Below are 18,182 nucleotides of genomic sequence, written 5' to 3'. Positions count from 1 at the left end.
GCATTCATTTGCATACTATTCTGCATCCCATTTGCCTTTTGGGCTTCAGCAGGCCCTGACCCTCCCCTTGCCAGCTCCCACCCTCATCTGTCCCTGGCCAGCTCAACTCCCATCGGTTGTTATGGGGCTTTCTCCACTAGAAGGAGGCAGGACTGGGACAATCCAGGGCCAAGCCCCCCACATGTGAGATGCCTTACCCCCATCGACGGGCCCAGCCACTCCCAGGCCCCTTTCCCTTCCAGGCCTACACTCCTCCCAGCTCCCACCTCTTCGGGTCAGCTGGCAGCTCCATAAGAATCAATAGGCGCATCCAGAGCAAAGAGCACAAACAAGTGTGTAATGCCAGGCCCTGTTGGACAAACAAGCCGCCGGTAGTGACAGACTTGAAGGCCCTGTACCTCAGGATTCCCCGATCACTCAGCAGGGGCTGGCTGTGTAGTCAGGGTTACAGGAAGCAGTGGGAACTTCCCTACAGCCATCCTTTTCACCCATATCCTGACCTAAGCTTCCTGGAGGAGCCGGACCCCTGGGGACAGACTTGGGATCCAGAGAGCCTTTATTGAGAGGCAAAGGGAGGAGGGGGCCGGCAGAAAAGCCCTGAGTCTCAACTAGACTGTCTAGGTGTGTGCGTTTGTCCTCTAAGGCCCCATCCCATGTGAGATACATTACAGTCTTCATGGGGGAGTTACGTCTGTTACTCACTGCTGTTCTCCGGGCAACTAGCACAGGGCCAGATGCACAGTAAGTGCCCCAAAACTATTTGTGGAACTGTAAGTGTTCAGGAAGTATTTGTTTGCCCAAGGGTGTAGGCAAGGCTGATTCAAAAGTGTGCAGAAGTGCCCACGTGTCCCCTGTTCTGATCGCAAAGTGTGCCACGGGCCCAGGCCGCCAGGGGAGCGAGTTGAGGGGAGAGGGAGTGGGTCAGGGAGGGAGTATGTCTTCAGGAGTCTCAACATCCTCAGTGAGAGACATACACATGTATGATCTGTGCAGGAGTGTGTGCTAGTGAACATGTGCAGGTGGGCGTGTTTGGGGCCCAAGTGCGGTGGGAGGTGAGTGTGTGTAAACCAGCACACTGGAGGCTCTGCATTGAGTCTCTCTTCCTCTTCCCCAGCCCCCACCTTTTCTTCCCCAGGACTTCTGGGGCTCCAGGACACCCACCCTTACCCCCAAGATCTCATCAGCGGGCAGGCAGGGCTTGGGCCCAGAACATCCATGGAGGCTCACACCCTACTCCACTGGCTCATTCCCCCAAACTCCCAAACTCTCCACGGGCCAGGAGCTCCTCTACCTGGGAAGGGGTATCATTGCGTCATTTCCTGCCCTTAAATCACAGCTGCAGGGCCACCACCACCTGCTGCCCTTGTCCTCCCCGGTGGTCACCTCCTTTCTAGGGGATCGCTGAGGGGGCGTAGGCAGGGCCTGACGCCAGGGAGCGGTGTGTCCCCCGCAGCGGACCACCTGCGGCTGGCCTGGCGCGGCGGCTCCGGGCAGGGGCGGGGCCGGCCAGTCCCACCTCCTCCCGGGGCCATAAAACTTGAGTCGCAGGATCTGGCACTCACTGCCGTTGGAACGTGACCCTCTCGGCTTCTCTCGTCTTTCTCTCCGGACACCATGAGCTTCAGCACCCGCTCCAGCTTCTCCTCCAACTACCGGACCCTGGGCTCCGTGCAAGCGCCCAGCTACCGGGTCCGGCCGACCAGCAGCGCGGCCAGCGTCTATGCAGGTGCGGGGGGCTCGGGCTCCCGGATCTCCGTGTCCCACTCCACCAGCGTGCGGAGTGGCTGGGGGTCCGGGGGCCTGGCTGCGGGGGCGGCCGGAGGCCTGGCGGGCATCGCGGGCATTCAGAGCGAGAAGGAGACGATGCAGTGCCTGAATGACCGCCTGGCCTCCTACCTGGAGAGGGTGAGGAGCCTGGAGGCTGATAACCGGAGGCTGGAGATCAAAATCCGGGAACACCTGGAGAAGAAGGGGCCCCAGGTCAGAGACTGGGGGCATTACTTCAAGACCATCGAGGACCTGAGGGCTCAGGTAAGGGGGCATGGAGGGAGCAACCCAACGCCCAGCCATGTTTGTCCTCCGCCTAGTAATCTACTTCCTCCCCGCTCTCCCCGGGATAGGAATTTTAATTCCCCCTTTCTGTTTCCACCCAGCCTCCTATTGTCCAGCGAGGGTGGTAGGCATGCCCTAGATTTCCATGCATACCCCCAGACCACAGGGACCCTTTCTAGGGGATCGCTGCATGGGTGGGTCCTTTCCCTGGAGATTGTGGGGAGGGGAGGCTGGAGTTTGAGAAGTGAACAGCATGGAGGGAGGGGAGACTCGGCTCCTACAGAGGACACAGACACTGGGTGCTGGCTGAGTGGGGACAGTTGGAGGGTTAAGCGGATGTGGTTAAGGCTGAGTCATCTTAAGAGTAAACTGGAGGCCTACCTGGCGGGGAGGGGGGGCGGCCACATGAGGTAGAGCAGGTACAGTAAGAAAAAAATGCCAGCAGAGGGCTAGAGGACTTGCAGCTGCTCACCTCAAGCCAGCCAGCCATCAGAGGCCCCAAAGGAGGAGTAGCAGAAGGCTGGTGGGAGCCCTGGGATTCGAGACTCTAGGAAAGAAGAAAGCAGCGTGCAGGGCACAGGTGGGAGGGGATAGTCTCTGGCTATTCTTGCGACCAGGAAGTTTTCACTGAGACATAACGCACTCAGCCCAGCCTACCCTGACTCCCCAGTCATGGAGCAATCTCTCTCATCAATCCCCAGATCTTCACAACTTCTGTGGACAATGCCCGCATCGTTCTGCAGATTGACAATGCCCGTCTTGCTGCTGATGACTTCAGAGTCAAGTAAGGCTGGGGGGGACCAGGGAGCTAGGGCTGGAGCTAGGCATGGTCTGCTTCCTGATCTGGGTCAGCTAGGGGTTCCCAGTGGAATCTTGGTCAACTGTGGGTGGAACTGGGTGGATGAGAGTAAGGTTCCATCAATGTATTCATTCGCATAACCCAGTTTAAGAACGCTGTCCCCCAAGAACCAGAAATGGTGCTCAGAGGATTACCCTCTGATTCCTGACTCAGTTTCTGGTGTGCAGTGGGCACGAGGCTGCTCTTGGGAGGTGGTGTGGGTTGAGAAGTTTCTGGATCTGATCACCTGCACTCCCACAGGTATGAGACAGAGCTAGCCATGCGCCAGTCTGTGGAGAGTGACATCAATGGGCTCCGAAAGGTCATTGATGACACCAACATCACTCGGCTGCAGCTGGAGACAGAGATCGAGGCTCTCAAGGAGGAGCTGATCTTCATGAAGAAGAACCATGAGGAGGCAAGCAGGGGCCACGGGCCAGGCCAGGAACCAGGGGTTAAAACCAGTCTGGGGGTGTGATGGGGCAGGCTGCCTGCAAGGAGCCATGCAGGGAAGTTTAGAACTACCAGCCTGGGCTCTTCTAAATCAGACTATTGCCATCTGAGTTACAACATGATGGAGTCAAGAGGCCATGGGTGAGAGAATGAGAGGAGGATAAAGGCAGAAGCAGCTAGCACCAGGAATGAGGGGTGATGGAGGAGTGAGAGCACATGGAGCTGAAAGGGCTTCCCAGAAGAAAGTATAAAGTTCAAGTTTGTAGAAGGACTGTAGGTGGAGGGAGAGAGTGAAGTGAGGAGAGAGAAATCACTTGTGAGTGCATGGGCAGGGAGCAGGTGGCATTTTACCCATCCAGTGTAGAAAGCCAGGAGTGCAAAGCTGGGAGGGTCCCTTTCCTCTTCTCCAACTGATCCTGTCAGCCTGGAAGAGGCAGTCACAGCTGAAGAGCCTTACTGGAACTCAACCCTGAGTCCCTTCTCACTTTTTCTCTCTCTCCTCTAGGAAGTAAATGGTCTACAAAACCAGATTGCCAACTCTGGGTTGACTGTGGAGTTGGATGCCCCCAAATCTCAGGACCTCGGCAAGATCATGGCGGACATCCGGGCCCAGTATGACGAGCTGGCTCGGAAGAACAGAGAGGAGCTAGACAAGTACTGGTCCCAACAGGTACAAGAGGGAAACAGATGGATGTCAACTGGGCACAGAGGCCCAAGGGATGGGAGGGAGGCAGACAGAGAACGAAGGACCTGAGGATCATACCCTCCCCCCCACCCTGCAGATTGAGGAGAGCACCACCGTAGTCACCTCGCAGTCCGCTGAGGTACGAGATGCTGAGGTGGCACTCACAGAGCTGAGACGTACGGTCCAGACCTTGGAGATCGACCTGGAGTCCATGAGAAACCTGGTAAGAGCCCTCACTTCACCTGGCCCAACCTCTGTCTGCCTCAGACCAATCCTTCTTAGTTCAAATCCTACTCCTTCCATCATGAAATCCTTTTGCTCAGAAAGAGTTGCTACAAAAAAAAAAAAAGAAGAAAGAAAGAAAGAGTTGTTACTCTTTGCATTTCCCATTGTTCCTACCCCCTACCCTAAAACCCCGCACAAAGTGGGTGCTCAAAAAAGTTGCAAAGAGTGAAGTCCTGAGTTCGGAACTGCTCTGTGGAACGTTGTAGACACTCCCTCCCCTGTACCTCAAGGCTTAACCCAACCCTTTTCCCTGTGGCCCCTGCAGAAGGCCAGCATGGAGAGCAACCTGCAGGAGGTGGAGACGCGCTATGCCATGCAGATGGAGCAGCTCAACGGGATCCTACTGCACCTGGAGTCAGAGCTGGCCCAGGCCCGGGCTGAGGGGCAGCGCCAGACCCAGGAGTACGAGACCCTGTTGAACATCAAGGTCAAGCTGGAGTCTGAGATCGCCACCTACCGCCGCCTGCTAGAAGAAGGGGAGGACTTCAGGTAAGTGGGGCTCTCCTCCCACCAACACCACGTAGGGTCCAGAGAGCACTTCTCCCCAGATCCTGAGCTTTTGAAAGCCCCACTGAGCACTGAGCTGGTGCTCTGTGAGTGCCTCTCTGTCTGCAAAGGAGAAACAGTTACAGAGGTTCCCTCCTAGAGAAGAGAATGGATTGCTCCTAGCCAAACACAGAGTACAAATGGAATTTGACCTTGGGTGTCCCTTTTATGGAGGAAGTGACCCAGGGGAATTTTAAGATAAAAGCACAGGGGTAGGAGGGCTTTTTTCCCCCTCCACTTTCCTTGTCTCCCTTCTCTGCGGGGCTGTTTATAACTGGGGTTTGGTCTTCTGTTACAGCCTTAGTGATGCCCTGGACAGCAGCCTCTCCATGCAATCCATCCAGAAGACCACCACTCGCAAAATTGTGGACGGCCGAGTAGTGTCTGAGGTCAACGACACCAAAGTTCTCAGGCGTTAAAGGCAGCAGAAGTGGGGTGCCCCTTGGGGAGGGGCAGGAGGCCAATAAAAAGTTCAGAGATCATTGAACATTTCTTTGTGTCTTCCTTGGCTATTTCCATACTGTGTGCAGATCCCCTTATCCCATAGCCCTCTCTGAGGCAGGAATCACCTCTGACTCCAGGCGTTTTATACAGGTGGGGGAGTGGGCAGAGTGGGGGTGTGGGTTATTGGAAACACCTTCTCAGCGTAAGAGGAGGGAATGGGCCAATAGAATTGTGGAATCTTAGCCTTCAAGAGACCTGATCATCATAAGGCCCCTGCTGTTAGGTGCTCCTTAGCACAAATCAACCAGAGAAGGAAGTGGAGCCAGGGACTAAGAGCAAAGGCTCGGCCCACACAGCTGGGTCTCCCCACCCACAGCTTCACCTACCCTTCTTACACTCAGCCCCCAAGCCTACGGTCTTCTATGTTCCGCTCCTTCTAGTATGTGACTTTTAGCCCACTAGAGGTCTGGCTAGAACACAGTAAATGCAATCATTTCAGGTGAAAGAATATTCCAGTGGTCCCCATCTAGGTAGGTAGTGTCCCTAAGTAAGCACCCACTTAGGTAATAAAAAGCACCTCAAAGCTAACTGCAATGTCACAACTCTGCTCTTCATTGGAAGTGTCATCTACTATGAAACCAGTGGATGTTTAAAACTAATCACATGCTTTGATTGGGATGATTATTTACCTTTTTAAATTAGCTAACTGTATAGAAAAGTAGCATACCAAATCCAGAGGAAAGGAGATTAAATACTTCCCATCCCACTACCCAGAGGTAACCATTGTAAACTATTATAGTTTCTTAAGCTGGACATCCAAACACGTTTTACTGTATACTTGTGGGGTCACCCTGTTCTGCGCCTAGAAGTCTCAAACTCACTTTCTTCATTTCACAAAATACCTTGGACACCTTTCTGAAACAGTATGTGTAGGCCTACCTTTTTTTTATTTTTAACACAAATTATCAGTCCAATATTGGGGGCGGGAGAGAAGTATGGAATTTCAGTGATTACGCATTCTGTCACCTGTTTTGGTGGCATTTTTGATGACTTTTTTCCTATCCATTGTCCAGTTGAATGTTTATATCACTCAAATATGCTCTCAATCTGCAATAAAGAATAATTACTATGTTCCGAATTCTTTCCTAAGTCAGGACCGTGATCAATTACAATAATATCCAATCAAGGACACCAAACCAATTCAACTTTGTGATATCTAGATCTGTCAGACAAAATCTAACATCATTTTACATAAGACTTATTATTGCATCTGCACAGTAATGATGTTGTGGTCATTATTTTAGAAGGACTCTCAGAATAATTTTCTCTCAGGTCTCAGCAACCAAAATTTTGTGGTGAAGGGGCCATTATATTTAATCTCCTGTACATCATACACCTTTTTTTATTGCTGCCTAGGACTCCTGTGTGTAGAGTATAAATGTGCTTAACCCAGGTCTTCTAGTGATGGGTGTCTTGGTCTTCAGTAGTTTTTGTTTGTGCAAAAATGCTGCAATTAATGTTAAATAATATGCAATTAATATTTGTGATTAACAGGTATGTTATCTGATCATACCCATAGGATAAATTCCTAAAAATGGTATGCTGGCCTGCCATATTAGCAAATATTTATGAAGTGTCTATTTTGTGCCAAGCCCTATGCTAGGCATTGAGTATGCAGATGGTAAGCAAAATGGGTATTAAAAAGAGATTAACAGGGGGGGGAGAAAGTGGGTATTGTCCCTAACTCATGGAGCTCACAACCTAACAGCCCAAAAGTATGTGCATTTTTATTATCTTTCAACAAATACTGGCTGAGGACCGTGTACCAGCCAGTCTTCTGGGCGGAGTACATCAGTGAACAAAGCAGACAAAATCCTTCTCCTCGTGAAGCTTATATTCTGGCGGCAGGAAACAGATAATAAAAAATAAAAATAATATAGCATGTTAGCAGGTAGCAAGTGTTATAGGCAAAGAGGGTTGTAGAGCGAAGAGGCATGAAAATAAAAGGGGGATGCATGATGATCCAAGGTAATGAATTTTTTACTAAAATGGAAACCTCAGTGTTGACTGAGAAATACAGTGTGCTTACTCTGTGGTCTCTAACAATATGTGGGTCCGTGGTGGAGAAAAAGTAAAGACTGTTTGAGGCCCAGAGGACAGTGCCAGGGCAGGCAGCTCCTATGAGTGGCAGAGAAGCCCACAGAGGGACAGGTAGGAATCTTTATTACTGTAGGGCCCTGAGAGAAGATGGGTCGGGAACGGAGCACGGGTTGCTCTTCCTGAAGGAGGGCTGAGCGTGAGTTACGTAAGAGATTATCTTGGAACTTCTGTGGGCAGGGACCCCTGCGGCCTCTGGGTGCCTGACTTCTACCACCTGGAGGAAATCATTCCAGCCAAAAGCACGGTGCCCTGGTCAAGTATTGCTCGCCCTTCTGAAAACATAACCACCTGCCTCACTCGCTTCTCTTTCCTCTCCAACCCCTACATTCTTCACCCCGCACTCCTATCCCTGCAGGAATCTACAGGAGATGTCTCTGGGGAAGACAATTGAGCTTTACTTTCTGAGATTTGTTTTAGGAAAGACTGGAGTTTTCCAGCCCTGCCAACCCCTCCATTTTCCAAATGTGTAACATAGAACGTGCTTGCTCAGACACACAGAAGTCTGCGGAGCACCCCGGAGGGTTGCACTGGCCTGCTGGCCATAGCTGTAATTTAGTCAGGGGGAATCCAGCCTTCCTTGGTCATTATTCTCCTAAAAAGGAGAAACTGATGTCTCAGCAGCCAGATGTGGGACAGGGAGCACACAGGCCTGAGAAGAGACTGATCCCAGCAAAGGTGATGGGATAAGGACCTGTCTCAGGGTGAAGCAGAAAGTCCCTGGCAGAGCCTGAGCAGGGCTTGAGGCTGAGGCAGGCTGACTGAAGAAACCTGAGACGACACACCTGACATAACTATTCCTCCCTCAGACAATGTCCCACAATTCCCAGGGCGCTTATGCATTTGATCCTCATTACAATCCTGTGAGGTATGCAGGGCAGTGGGTATTACTGGCTCTGGCTCAGAGGTAAGCACTGAGATTCACAGAGATCGTGTGACTTGTCTGAGGCTACTGCAGGAGAAGCTTAAAGCAGGAAACCATATCCCCAGGTTCCCAGTCCCAAGCTCTGTCCTCCATGTAGTATAACTTAACCCAGGGTTTCTCAGCCGTGGCTGCAGTTCAAGTCACCAGAGTTTTGTAAATAGTACCAAGGCCCACACCTCATCTCCACAGATTCTGATTGAATTGTTCCGGGGAAAGAGTTCTCTATGTGGTTCCGATAGGCTGACAAGGCTGAGAGTCAGACTCAAGCTGTACCTCAAGTCAACACCATCGTCTGTTCTGATGCAGGCCATGGACATGCCTGTGTTTGTTTTGTTTTGTTGTGGATTTTTTTAACTATGTTTTTATTGATTTCAAAGAGGGAGAGAGAGATAGAAACATCAATGATGAGAGTGAATCATTGATTGGCTGCCTTCTGCACACCCCACAGTAGGGATGGAGCCCCCAACCCAGGCATATGCCCTGACCAAGAATCGAACCCTGAAACCCTTGGTTCATAGGTCGGCGCTTAACCACTGAACCACGTTGGCTGGGTGACACCCCTGTTTTAAACAGCATACTGCCTTTGGGCAGTCTTCCTCATCTCTGTGGGAAGATGAATGTGCGGGGGGTGACCCATTTTGTCCCCCAAATGCTAAATGGGAAAATTAGCAATTCCAAAGTTATAACATGGAATTATCTGTCCCCTTTCACTCATCTCCTGTCTAGGTGCAATCCAGACCAGATACTAAGTTAATAAATGGTATGGAAGAGGCAGAATGGCTCATTTACTGCCATGGGAGGTGTGTGGGGGGGGAGGCGGGTTAAGGCAAAGGCAAAAACAACAAGTACATACATAATATATATAATATATCTTAGTGTCCAGATTATTATGATCTCTGAACACATAATAATCTGGCCACTCAGTGTATATCCTATATAATAAAAGGCTAATATGCAGATTGTCCCCTCGACCAGGAGTTCGATCAGTAGGCAGGCCAGCCAACCACCCATATCCCCTCACCCTGGCCAGGCTGGCAGAATCCCATCCATCCATGAAATCATGCACTTATCCAGGTTATTATGCATTCAGAGGTCATAATAATCTGGCCACTCAGTGTATATGCACATACATATATATCTAGATAATATTCATTTGTATATATCTTTGTATATGCAAAGATGTCTGGAAAGATACACAGGAAATTGGAAATAATGGTTGTCTCTGAAGAGAGAAGCTGATGTAGGGAAATCAAGATGGGAGGAAGACTTACTTTCCTTTGCATATTTTCTACACCTTTTGAACCACACACTGCTGATTCAAATACCAAAAAAAAATTTGTTAACTTTTATAATAGCACAGGAATCTACAGCCCTCAGGGAAAAATTGTTGCCCCTATCTTTGTTTCTGTCCTACTCCATTCATTTAATGAGTCCTTCAACAAATACTTTTTAATATGTTTTATTCATTTTTTTACAGAGAGGAAGAGAGAGGGATAGAGAATTAGAAACACCGATGAGAGAATCATCGATCAGCTGTCTCTTGCACACCCCCTACTAGGGATGTGCCCACAACCAAGGTACATGCCCTTGACTGGAATCAAATCTGGGACATTTCAGTCCGCAGGCCGACACTCTATCCACTGAGCCAAACTGGTTTCGGCTCAACAAATATTTTTTAAGCAGCTACCATGTGTCAAGAACTGTTCTAGGAGCTGGGGATACAGGAATAAACAAAACAGACCATCCTTGCTCTTGCAGAGCTTACATTCTAGCAGAGGGAGACAGACAATAATGATAAATATCATGAGTAAATAATATAATTGCTAGAAGAGGTATTATGGGGGGAAATAGGACAGGAATGGGGAATCAGGAGTTGGGGGGTGTATTCGTTTCCTATTATTGCTGAAACAAATACCCATAAACTCAGTGGCTTAAAGCAGCACACATTTGCTACCCTATAGTTTGGGAGTTCTGAAATCCTAAAATCAGTGTGTGGGCAGGGCAAAAGCTTTAGGGGAGAATCGGTTTCCCTTGCCTGTCCAATTTCTAAAGGCCAACTGCCTTAACTTCTGCTCCACCTGTTATCTTCAAAATCAACTGCATAACTTCTTCAAGTCTCTTTCTTTCTCCGACATCTGCTTCCATGCCATCACGTCTCCTCTGACTCAGACTCCCGTTCCCTCTTATAAGAATGCCCTTTGACTTACATCAGGTCCACCCAGACAATTCATGATGACCTCCCATCTCAAGATCCTTACCGCAATCATGGCTGCAAGGTCCGTTTGCCGTATATGGTAAAATATTCACAGGCTCTGAGGGTTAGGCATGGACATTTTTGAAAGAGGGGTAATTCCAGCAGGCAACATGATTCAGCCCCACTGAATATAGAAGCCCATCCAGCAGGTAATTGTTTGGGCAGTCTGGAAAAAGGTGGCATTTGAGTTAAAATGAAAGGAGATGATGGAATTAGCCTTGCATAACTGGGGAAGCAGGACCCTTGACCCTCACATTTAGTGTCCACTTGTGTGTGCCTTTAGTTTCCCTTGGAACCCAAAGGGTAGCCTGTCAACTACCTCACCCCAAAGTTCTCTCCACTTCCCTCTTGCACAACACACTGCCACTACAGCCCCTCAGAGGCCACCAGTTCGAGTCCAACTGCTTCCTCTACCTGCTCATCTTTTCAGCCGTGAGGCCTGTTGCTTTTGGAATCCATGCCTCTGTACTCCCCTGGTCTTGTCTCTGCCTCTCTGCATCCTTTAAAAAAGAAATTTTTTTTTATTGATTTCGAAAAATAAAGAGATAGGAACACCAATGATGAGAGAGAATCATGGATCAGCTGCCTCCTGCACACCCCACACTGGGGACTGAGCCTGCAACCCAGGCATATGCCCTGACTAGGAATCAAGTCATGACCTCTAGGTTCATAGGTCAACACTCAACCACTGAACTACGCTGACTGGGCTGCCTGTCTGCATCCTTGGCTGGCCCTCTGACATAGGCATCTCAGTTGTCCTTAACCCTTCCTCTCCCTGAGCAATTTTATTTTTATTCCTTGACTCTACTGTCATCTCTGAGCTGATAGCTCAATATTTATCTCCAGCCCTAGTCTCTCTGGAGCTTCAGAACTGTATTTTCCAACTGCCTTTGTTTCATTTTGCCTCACAGCATACTTAGCTTTTTATTTCTCACCTCCTTCATGAGATTGTAAATTCCTTAAAGGCAGGTACCCTGTTTTATTTAATTTTGTTTCATCCTGAATGAATTATAACAGCACTGGCAATTTTAATAACAATAACTAACATTGAATATTTTTATGTGTCAGGCTCTATGCTAAATACTTTACACATATTAATTTAATTCCTTTTAACAACCACCCTATACGTTGAGTAGTATTATAAGCCTCATTTTACAGATGAAAAAAACTGAGGCTCAGAATTCAAACCCAGGCAATCTGGCTGCAAAGTCCAAATGCAGGGGACAGGATGGATTGTCACTCAGTTCCATTCCAAACCCATGCCTTTCTGCTCCAGAGGTCATAAAGCTAAAACGTACAATTCTCAGACACCCTTGCAACTAGGATGTGAGTTGTGTTCTATTGTTAGATGGAATTCAATCATATTTGGAAGGTATAAGTGAGACAAAGACCCTCTCCTGCAGCTCGGTTGTTTCTGCTGGCAAGCGTGGTCATGGGGTTGTTGGCTGTGTCCAGTGTCCAGTCATTTGTTTTGTGAGGACCAAGAGGCAGCTATATCAGGAGAAAGTAGTAGCTTCCTGACCATGAGTCACAGGCAGGAGTATGTCTATAGGGTCGGACTACGCTGGAATGCTTTCTGTTTCCTGCAACGAGTCAGGTGTGAGACCTTCAAGAAGGAGATCTGGGAGCAGTTACCTGATTTGACTGGGTTTGAAGGCAGTGAAGTCCCAGTTAGCACATGTAATGGCAAAGCCAGTAACTTCCTTTACCACTTGGGGCTGCCTGGAAGGCGAGGCTTTGGCAGACTGCACAGCTGTTACAATAGACCATAACGGCAAGGAAAAGGAAACTGAGGGCTCTGCTGTGGTCTGGCAGCTTTGGCCGCACTGGTGAGCTCAAAGAAAGGAAATGGAAAGCTCAAAGTTTTACATTCTTGGCTCAAGAGGATCAGGCTGTTTCTAAGACTTCCTAAATGGATTTTCAACTCCTGCAGTCACAGGCAGCTGGACTGGGAAGCAGACGCTGCAGGTTGTTGAACTAATCACAAGTTGAAATCACAAGCACGTCTTACAGAAAAGCCAAGGCCTTTAGGAGGATCCTAAGAATGGGCAAAGGGGATATACGTATTTCAAGATGCTAACTACCCAGGCCTCGCTAAGTCTCACTGGCTGGCAAAGGCAGCCTCTCCTTCTCTGTCTACTGAGGTTGGTCCTGTCTTGCTTGAAGACTGTACGTGCTTCACCTGTGGTAGCCAATGTGCAATGGATGTCTTGGGTGCACAGGCAGGGGAACAAGCACAAAATCTGACTCTAGAGGAGAAAACACACAAACCAAAAGATTTTGCTAATTTATGGAGACACAAACTTGAGGGATATGTGTGTGGCTGGACCCTAAGGGTGCTAAACCAGAGAGGAAGAAGCACAGTTTTACTGGTAAATTGGACTGAATTTATTAATAGCCTTTATTTATGTGGGTTCAAAGATTCCAAACTGAGTGTTCTGACTCCAGCAACGTGGACTGATTGGACCTCTTTCTTTCATTGACTGGCTAAAACCAGGACTCAGGAGAGGCATACACTAAATGAAGCTGAGTTACCAGAAGTTTGACAGCATGATTCAGAGGAAGGAATCCAAAGAATGAGGGAGAGGGAGAGGTTGGAGCATATTTTTCACATACAATCCATTCACTTGCTTCTAAATAATTTCTCTAAGAGTCCTTAGGGAATGTTCCCTTCACTGCACTATTGAGAAATACACGTGTAAGAGATGTTTTCTTGGTTGTTGTTTTTCTTTGATTTTTGGTTTTTTAATCCTCACTGGAGGATATGTTTTATTATCATCATCATTGATTTTGACAGAGAGAGATACTTCAACGTGAGAGAAACATTGATCGGTTGCCTCATGTATGTGCCCCAACCAGGGATCGTACCCACAACCTAGATATGTGCCCTGACCAGGAATCGAAGTTGCTACCTTTTCTTTTTTTAAATCCTCACCAGAGAGTGAGGATATTTATTTTTCCATTGGTTTTAGACAGAGGGGAAGGGAGGGGAAAGGGGAGACGGAGAGAGAAAGAAATATCACTCGGTTTGCTTCCACACACAAACTGACCAGGGGTGGGGATCAGATCTGCAACCCAGATACATGGCCTTGACTGGGAATCAAACCTGAGACCCTCCAGGGCACAGGCCAACACACTGGGCCACCTGGCGAGGGCTTTTAACCTTTTGTTTTGTTTTTGTTTGCATGCTCTAAAGCACATATGTCAAACACAAGGCCCACGGGCCAAATCCAGCCCGCCAGGCCTTGCAATGTGGCCCGCCTCGTGCTGTCATCACTGCACTCCGCTGTCAGTTTATGACATTGTCAGTTTATGACTGTTCAGTAAACCATTCGGCCCACGATTTAGGCTGGATTTTAGATTTTGGCCCCTTCTCTGATTGAGTTTGACACCCCTACTCTAAAGGATAGTTTTAGTAGAATACATGAATTTCTATTCACTCAAAATTGCAAAGATAAAGCAATATAAAATATAAGGCAAAGGGAAGGTGGACTTCAAGAAATTGTGTCTTGGAGTTTTTACTGATATAACAACCCTTTTAAGCCTAGAGATACTCAAAGATGAATCATGAAGGTAAAAGGGAAAAAAGAAACTTTATTTCAAACAGGTTAGGTGGTATGTGTGCTACAGCAAAAGCCGGTTATAGTCAAAAATGGTTTGGCTCAGTGGATAGAGCACTGGCCTGTGGACTGAAAGGTCCTAGGTTCGATTCTGGTCAAGGGCATGTATATTGGTTGCGGGCACATCCCCAGTGGGATGTTCCTCTCTCATCGATGTTTCTAGCTCTCTATCCCTCTCCCTTCCTCTCTGTAAAAAAATCAATAAAATATATATATTTTTAAAAAGCTGGTTGTAGTAAATAGTTTTATTTCAAAACTGCCTTCATATATATATATATATATATATATATATATATATATGACATTATTGGAGAAAGATTAATTTCTGGTAGATTAAATCCAATATTATGCCAAGTTTTACATTTATTATAGATCTTATTTTAGTACTAGAAGTTAAATTTTCCTTACAAAAAAAAATGAGAATAACAATTACTACTAAGGTTATGAGCTGTGAAATCCATTCCCCAGTATTGCTTTGAAAATACACCTGTAGATTATTAAGAGAAAATCTGCCTTTATCCAGATGTATTATTTCATTGAAATTCTTCAGTCATTGTCTACTGTTGGCTTGATTATTACCCCACTTGTTATTTTTTACCCCAACCAATTAAACACCAGTATTCCTCAACTCTTCAGCTAATCACAATTTTTTCTCCTACCTCTGTGCCCAGGATTCACCAAAATGATTTTACCCAATCAGTTTTGACTGCACTAACTATTCCTCCAGTAGCCAGGAATCCTTTGTTCACCAGGGGCACTTCATTCTTGGATAACATTGTGTGCTTTGCGCACAAACTTGTGTTCTAGGCACAAACTTGTGTTCTGCCCACAAACCATGTTCTGTTGGCAAACTGTGTTCTGCATGCAAATTGTGTTCTGCGCACAAAAAGTTACTGCTCACAAAATGTGTTCTACAGACAAACTTGTGTTCTGGGCAAAAACTTGTGTTCTGGGCCCAAACTTCTGTTCTGCGCGCAAACTGTGTTCTGAACGCAAACTGTATTCTGCACACAAACTTGTGTTCTGCGTGCAAACTGTTGCGTAGAAACACTTTCTGCACACAAACTGTATTCTGCCAACAAACTGTGTTCTGAGCAAACTGTTCTGTGCACAAACTAGTGTTCTGAGCACAAACTTGTGTTCTGCGCACAAAGTTGTGTTCTCAGAACAAACTTGTGTTCCGCGCAGAAAATTGTGTACTGGTCAAAAACTTGTTTTCTGCGCACAAACTTGTGTTCTGGGCACAAACGTGTGTTCTGCGCACACACTTATGTTCTGGGCAAAAACTTGTGTTCTGCACGCAAACTGTGTGGCGTAGAAACAATATCTGCGCACAAACTGTGTTCTGCCAACAAACTGTGTTCTGCACAAAACTGTTCTGTGCAAAAACTTCTGTTCTGCGCACAAACTTTTGTTGTGCACACAAACTTGTGTTCTGCGCAAAAACTTGTGCCCTGCACACAAACTTGTGTTCTGGGCACAAAATCATATTCTGGGCACAAACTTGTGTTCTGGGCACAAACTTATGTTCTGGCACAAACTTGTGTTCTGGGCACAAACTTGTGTTCTGGGCAAAACTTGTGTTGTCGGCACAGTCTTGTGATCTGGGCACAAACTTTTGTTCTGGGCAGAAACTGGTGTTCTCGGCACAAACATGTGTTCTAGTCACAAACTTGTGTTCTCGGCACAAATTTGTGTTCTGGGCACAAACGTGTGTTCTGGGAACAATCTTGTGTTCTAGTCACAAACTTTTGTTCTGGGCACATACTTGTGTTTTAGTCACAAATTTGTGTTCTGTGCAGAAACTTGTGTTCTGGACACAAACTGGTGTTCTAGTAACAAACTTGTGTTCTAGTCACAAACTTGTGATCTCGGCACAAAATTGTGTTCTGGGAACTAACTTGTGTTCTCGGCACAAACTTGTGTTCTGGGTACAAACTTTTGTTCTTGGCACAAACGTGTTCTAGTCACAAACTTGTGTTCTAGGCACAAACTTGTGTTCTGGGCACAAACTTGTGTTCTCGGCACAAACTTGTGTTCTAGTCACAAATTTGTGTTCTACGCACAAACTTGTGTTCTCAGCACAAACTTGTGTTCTGGGCACAAGCTTGTGTTCTTCACACAAACTTGTGTTCTGGGCACAAACTTGTGTTCTGGGCAAAAACTTGTGTTCTGGGCACAAACTTGTGTTCTCAGCACAAACTTGTGTTCTGGGCACAAACTTGTGTTCTGGGCACAAACTTGTGTTCTCAGCACAAACTTGTGTTCTGGGCACAAACTTGTGTTCTGGGCACAAACTTGTGTTCTAGTCACAAACTTGTGTTCTGGGCAAAAACTTGTGTTCTGGGCACAAACTTGTGCTCTGGGCACAAACTTGTGCTCTGGGCAAAAACTTGTGTTCTGGGCACAAACTTGTGTTCTGGGCACAAACTTGTGTTCTGGGCACAAACTTGTGTTCTCGGCACAAACTTGTGTTTTGGGCACAAACTTGTGTTCTGGGCACAAACTTGTGTTCTCAGCACAAACATGTGTTCTCGGCACAAACTTGTGTTCTGGGCACAAACTTGTGTTCTGGGCACAAACATGTGTTTTCGGCACAAACTTGTGTTCTGGGCACAAACTTGTGTTCTGGGCACAAACATGTGTTTTCGGCACAAACTTGTGTTCTACTCACAAACTTGTGTTCTGGGAACTAACTTGTGTTCTCGGCACAAACTTGTGTTCTGGGTACTAACTTTTGTTCTTGGCACAAACGTGTTCTAGTCACAAACTTGTGTTCTCGGCACAAACATCGTTCTAGTCACATACTTGTGTTCTCTGCACAAACTTGTGTTCTGGGAACAACCTTGTGTTCTTGTCACATACTTTTGTTCTGGGCACAAACTTGTGTTCTGGGCACAAACTTGTGTTCTGGGCACAAACTTGTGTTCTCGGCACAAACGTGTTCTCGGCACAAACTTGTGTTCTGGGCACAAACTTGTGTTCTCGGCACAAACTTGTGTCTTGTGTTTTGGGCACAAACTTGTGTTCTGGGCACAAACTTGTGTTCTCGGCACAAACTTGTGTTTTGGGCACAAACTTGTGTTCTGGGCACAAACTTGTGTTCTCGGCACAAACTTGTGTTTTAGGCACAAACTTGTGTTCTGGGAACTAACTTGTGTTCTCGGCACAAACTTGTGTTCTGAGTACTAACTTTTGTTCTTGGCACAAATGTGTTCTAGTCACAAACTTGTGTTCTCGGCACAAACATCGTTCTAGTCACATACTTGTGTTCTTTGCACAAACTTGTATTCTGGACACAAACTTGAGTTCTAGTCACAGATTTGTGTTCTAAGCACAAAATTTATTTTTCGTCACAAATTTGTATTCTGGGCACAAACTTGTATTCTCGGCACAAACTTGTGTTTTGGGAGTAAACTGGTGTTCTCGGCACAAACTTGTGTTCTGGGCATATACTTGTGTTCTGGGCACAAACTTGTGTTCTCGTCACAAACTTGTGTTCTCAGAACAAACTTTAATCTTGTCACAAACTTCTGTTCTGGGCACAAACTTGTGTTCTGGGCACAAACTTTTGTTCTGGGCACAAACTTGTGTTCTGCGCACAAACTTGGGTTATAGGCACAAACTTGTGTTCTCGGCACAGCTTTGTGTTCTGGGAACAAATTAGTGTTCTGTGCACAAACTTTGTTCTAGTCACAAACTTGTGTTCTGGGCACAAACTTTTATTTTGGGCACAAACTTGTGTTCTCGGCACAACTTGTGTTCTAGTCACAAACTTGTGTTCTCGGCACAGTTTTTTCTAGTCACAAACTTTTGTTCTGGGAACAACCTTGTGTTCTAGTCCCATACTTGTATTCTGGGCACAAACTTGTGTTCTCGGCACAAACTTGTGGTCTGGACAGAAACTTGTGTCCTCGGCACAA

General features: G+C 47.0%; 1 protein-coding gene across 1 annotated transcript; it reads left to right on the top strand.

The window, feature by feature from the left end:
* Window positions 1-414: 414 nt before the first annotated feature.
* Window positions 415-5,346, top strand: KRT18 (keratin 18). Its single transcript, XM_084877323.1, has 7 exons — window positions 415-2,031; window positions 2,754-2,836; window positions 3,152-3,308; window positions 3,849-4,013; window positions 4,126-4,251; window positions 4,579-4,802; window positions 5,158-5,346. The coding sequence occupies exons 1-7, from the start codon at window positions 1,615-1,617 to the stop codon at window positions 5,276-5,278; spliced, it is 1,293 nt and encodes a 430-aa protein (XP_084733449.1). The 5' UTR covers window positions 415-1,614; the 3' UTR covers window positions 5,279-5,346.
* The last annotated feature ends 12,836 nt before the right edge of the window (window positions 5,347-18,182 follow it).

The sequence above is a fragment of the Pipistrellus hanaki genome, assembly GCF_964339955.1.
Source record: "Pipistrellus hanaki genome assembly, chromosome: 3".
In the NCBI taxonomy this organism is placed as follows: Eukaryota; Metazoa; Chordata; class Mammalia; order Chiroptera; family Vespertilionidae; genus Pipistrellus; species Pipistrellus hanaki.
Note: the sequence above shows the minus strand (reverse complement) of the source record. Positions and strands in the feature narration are given on the sequence as shown.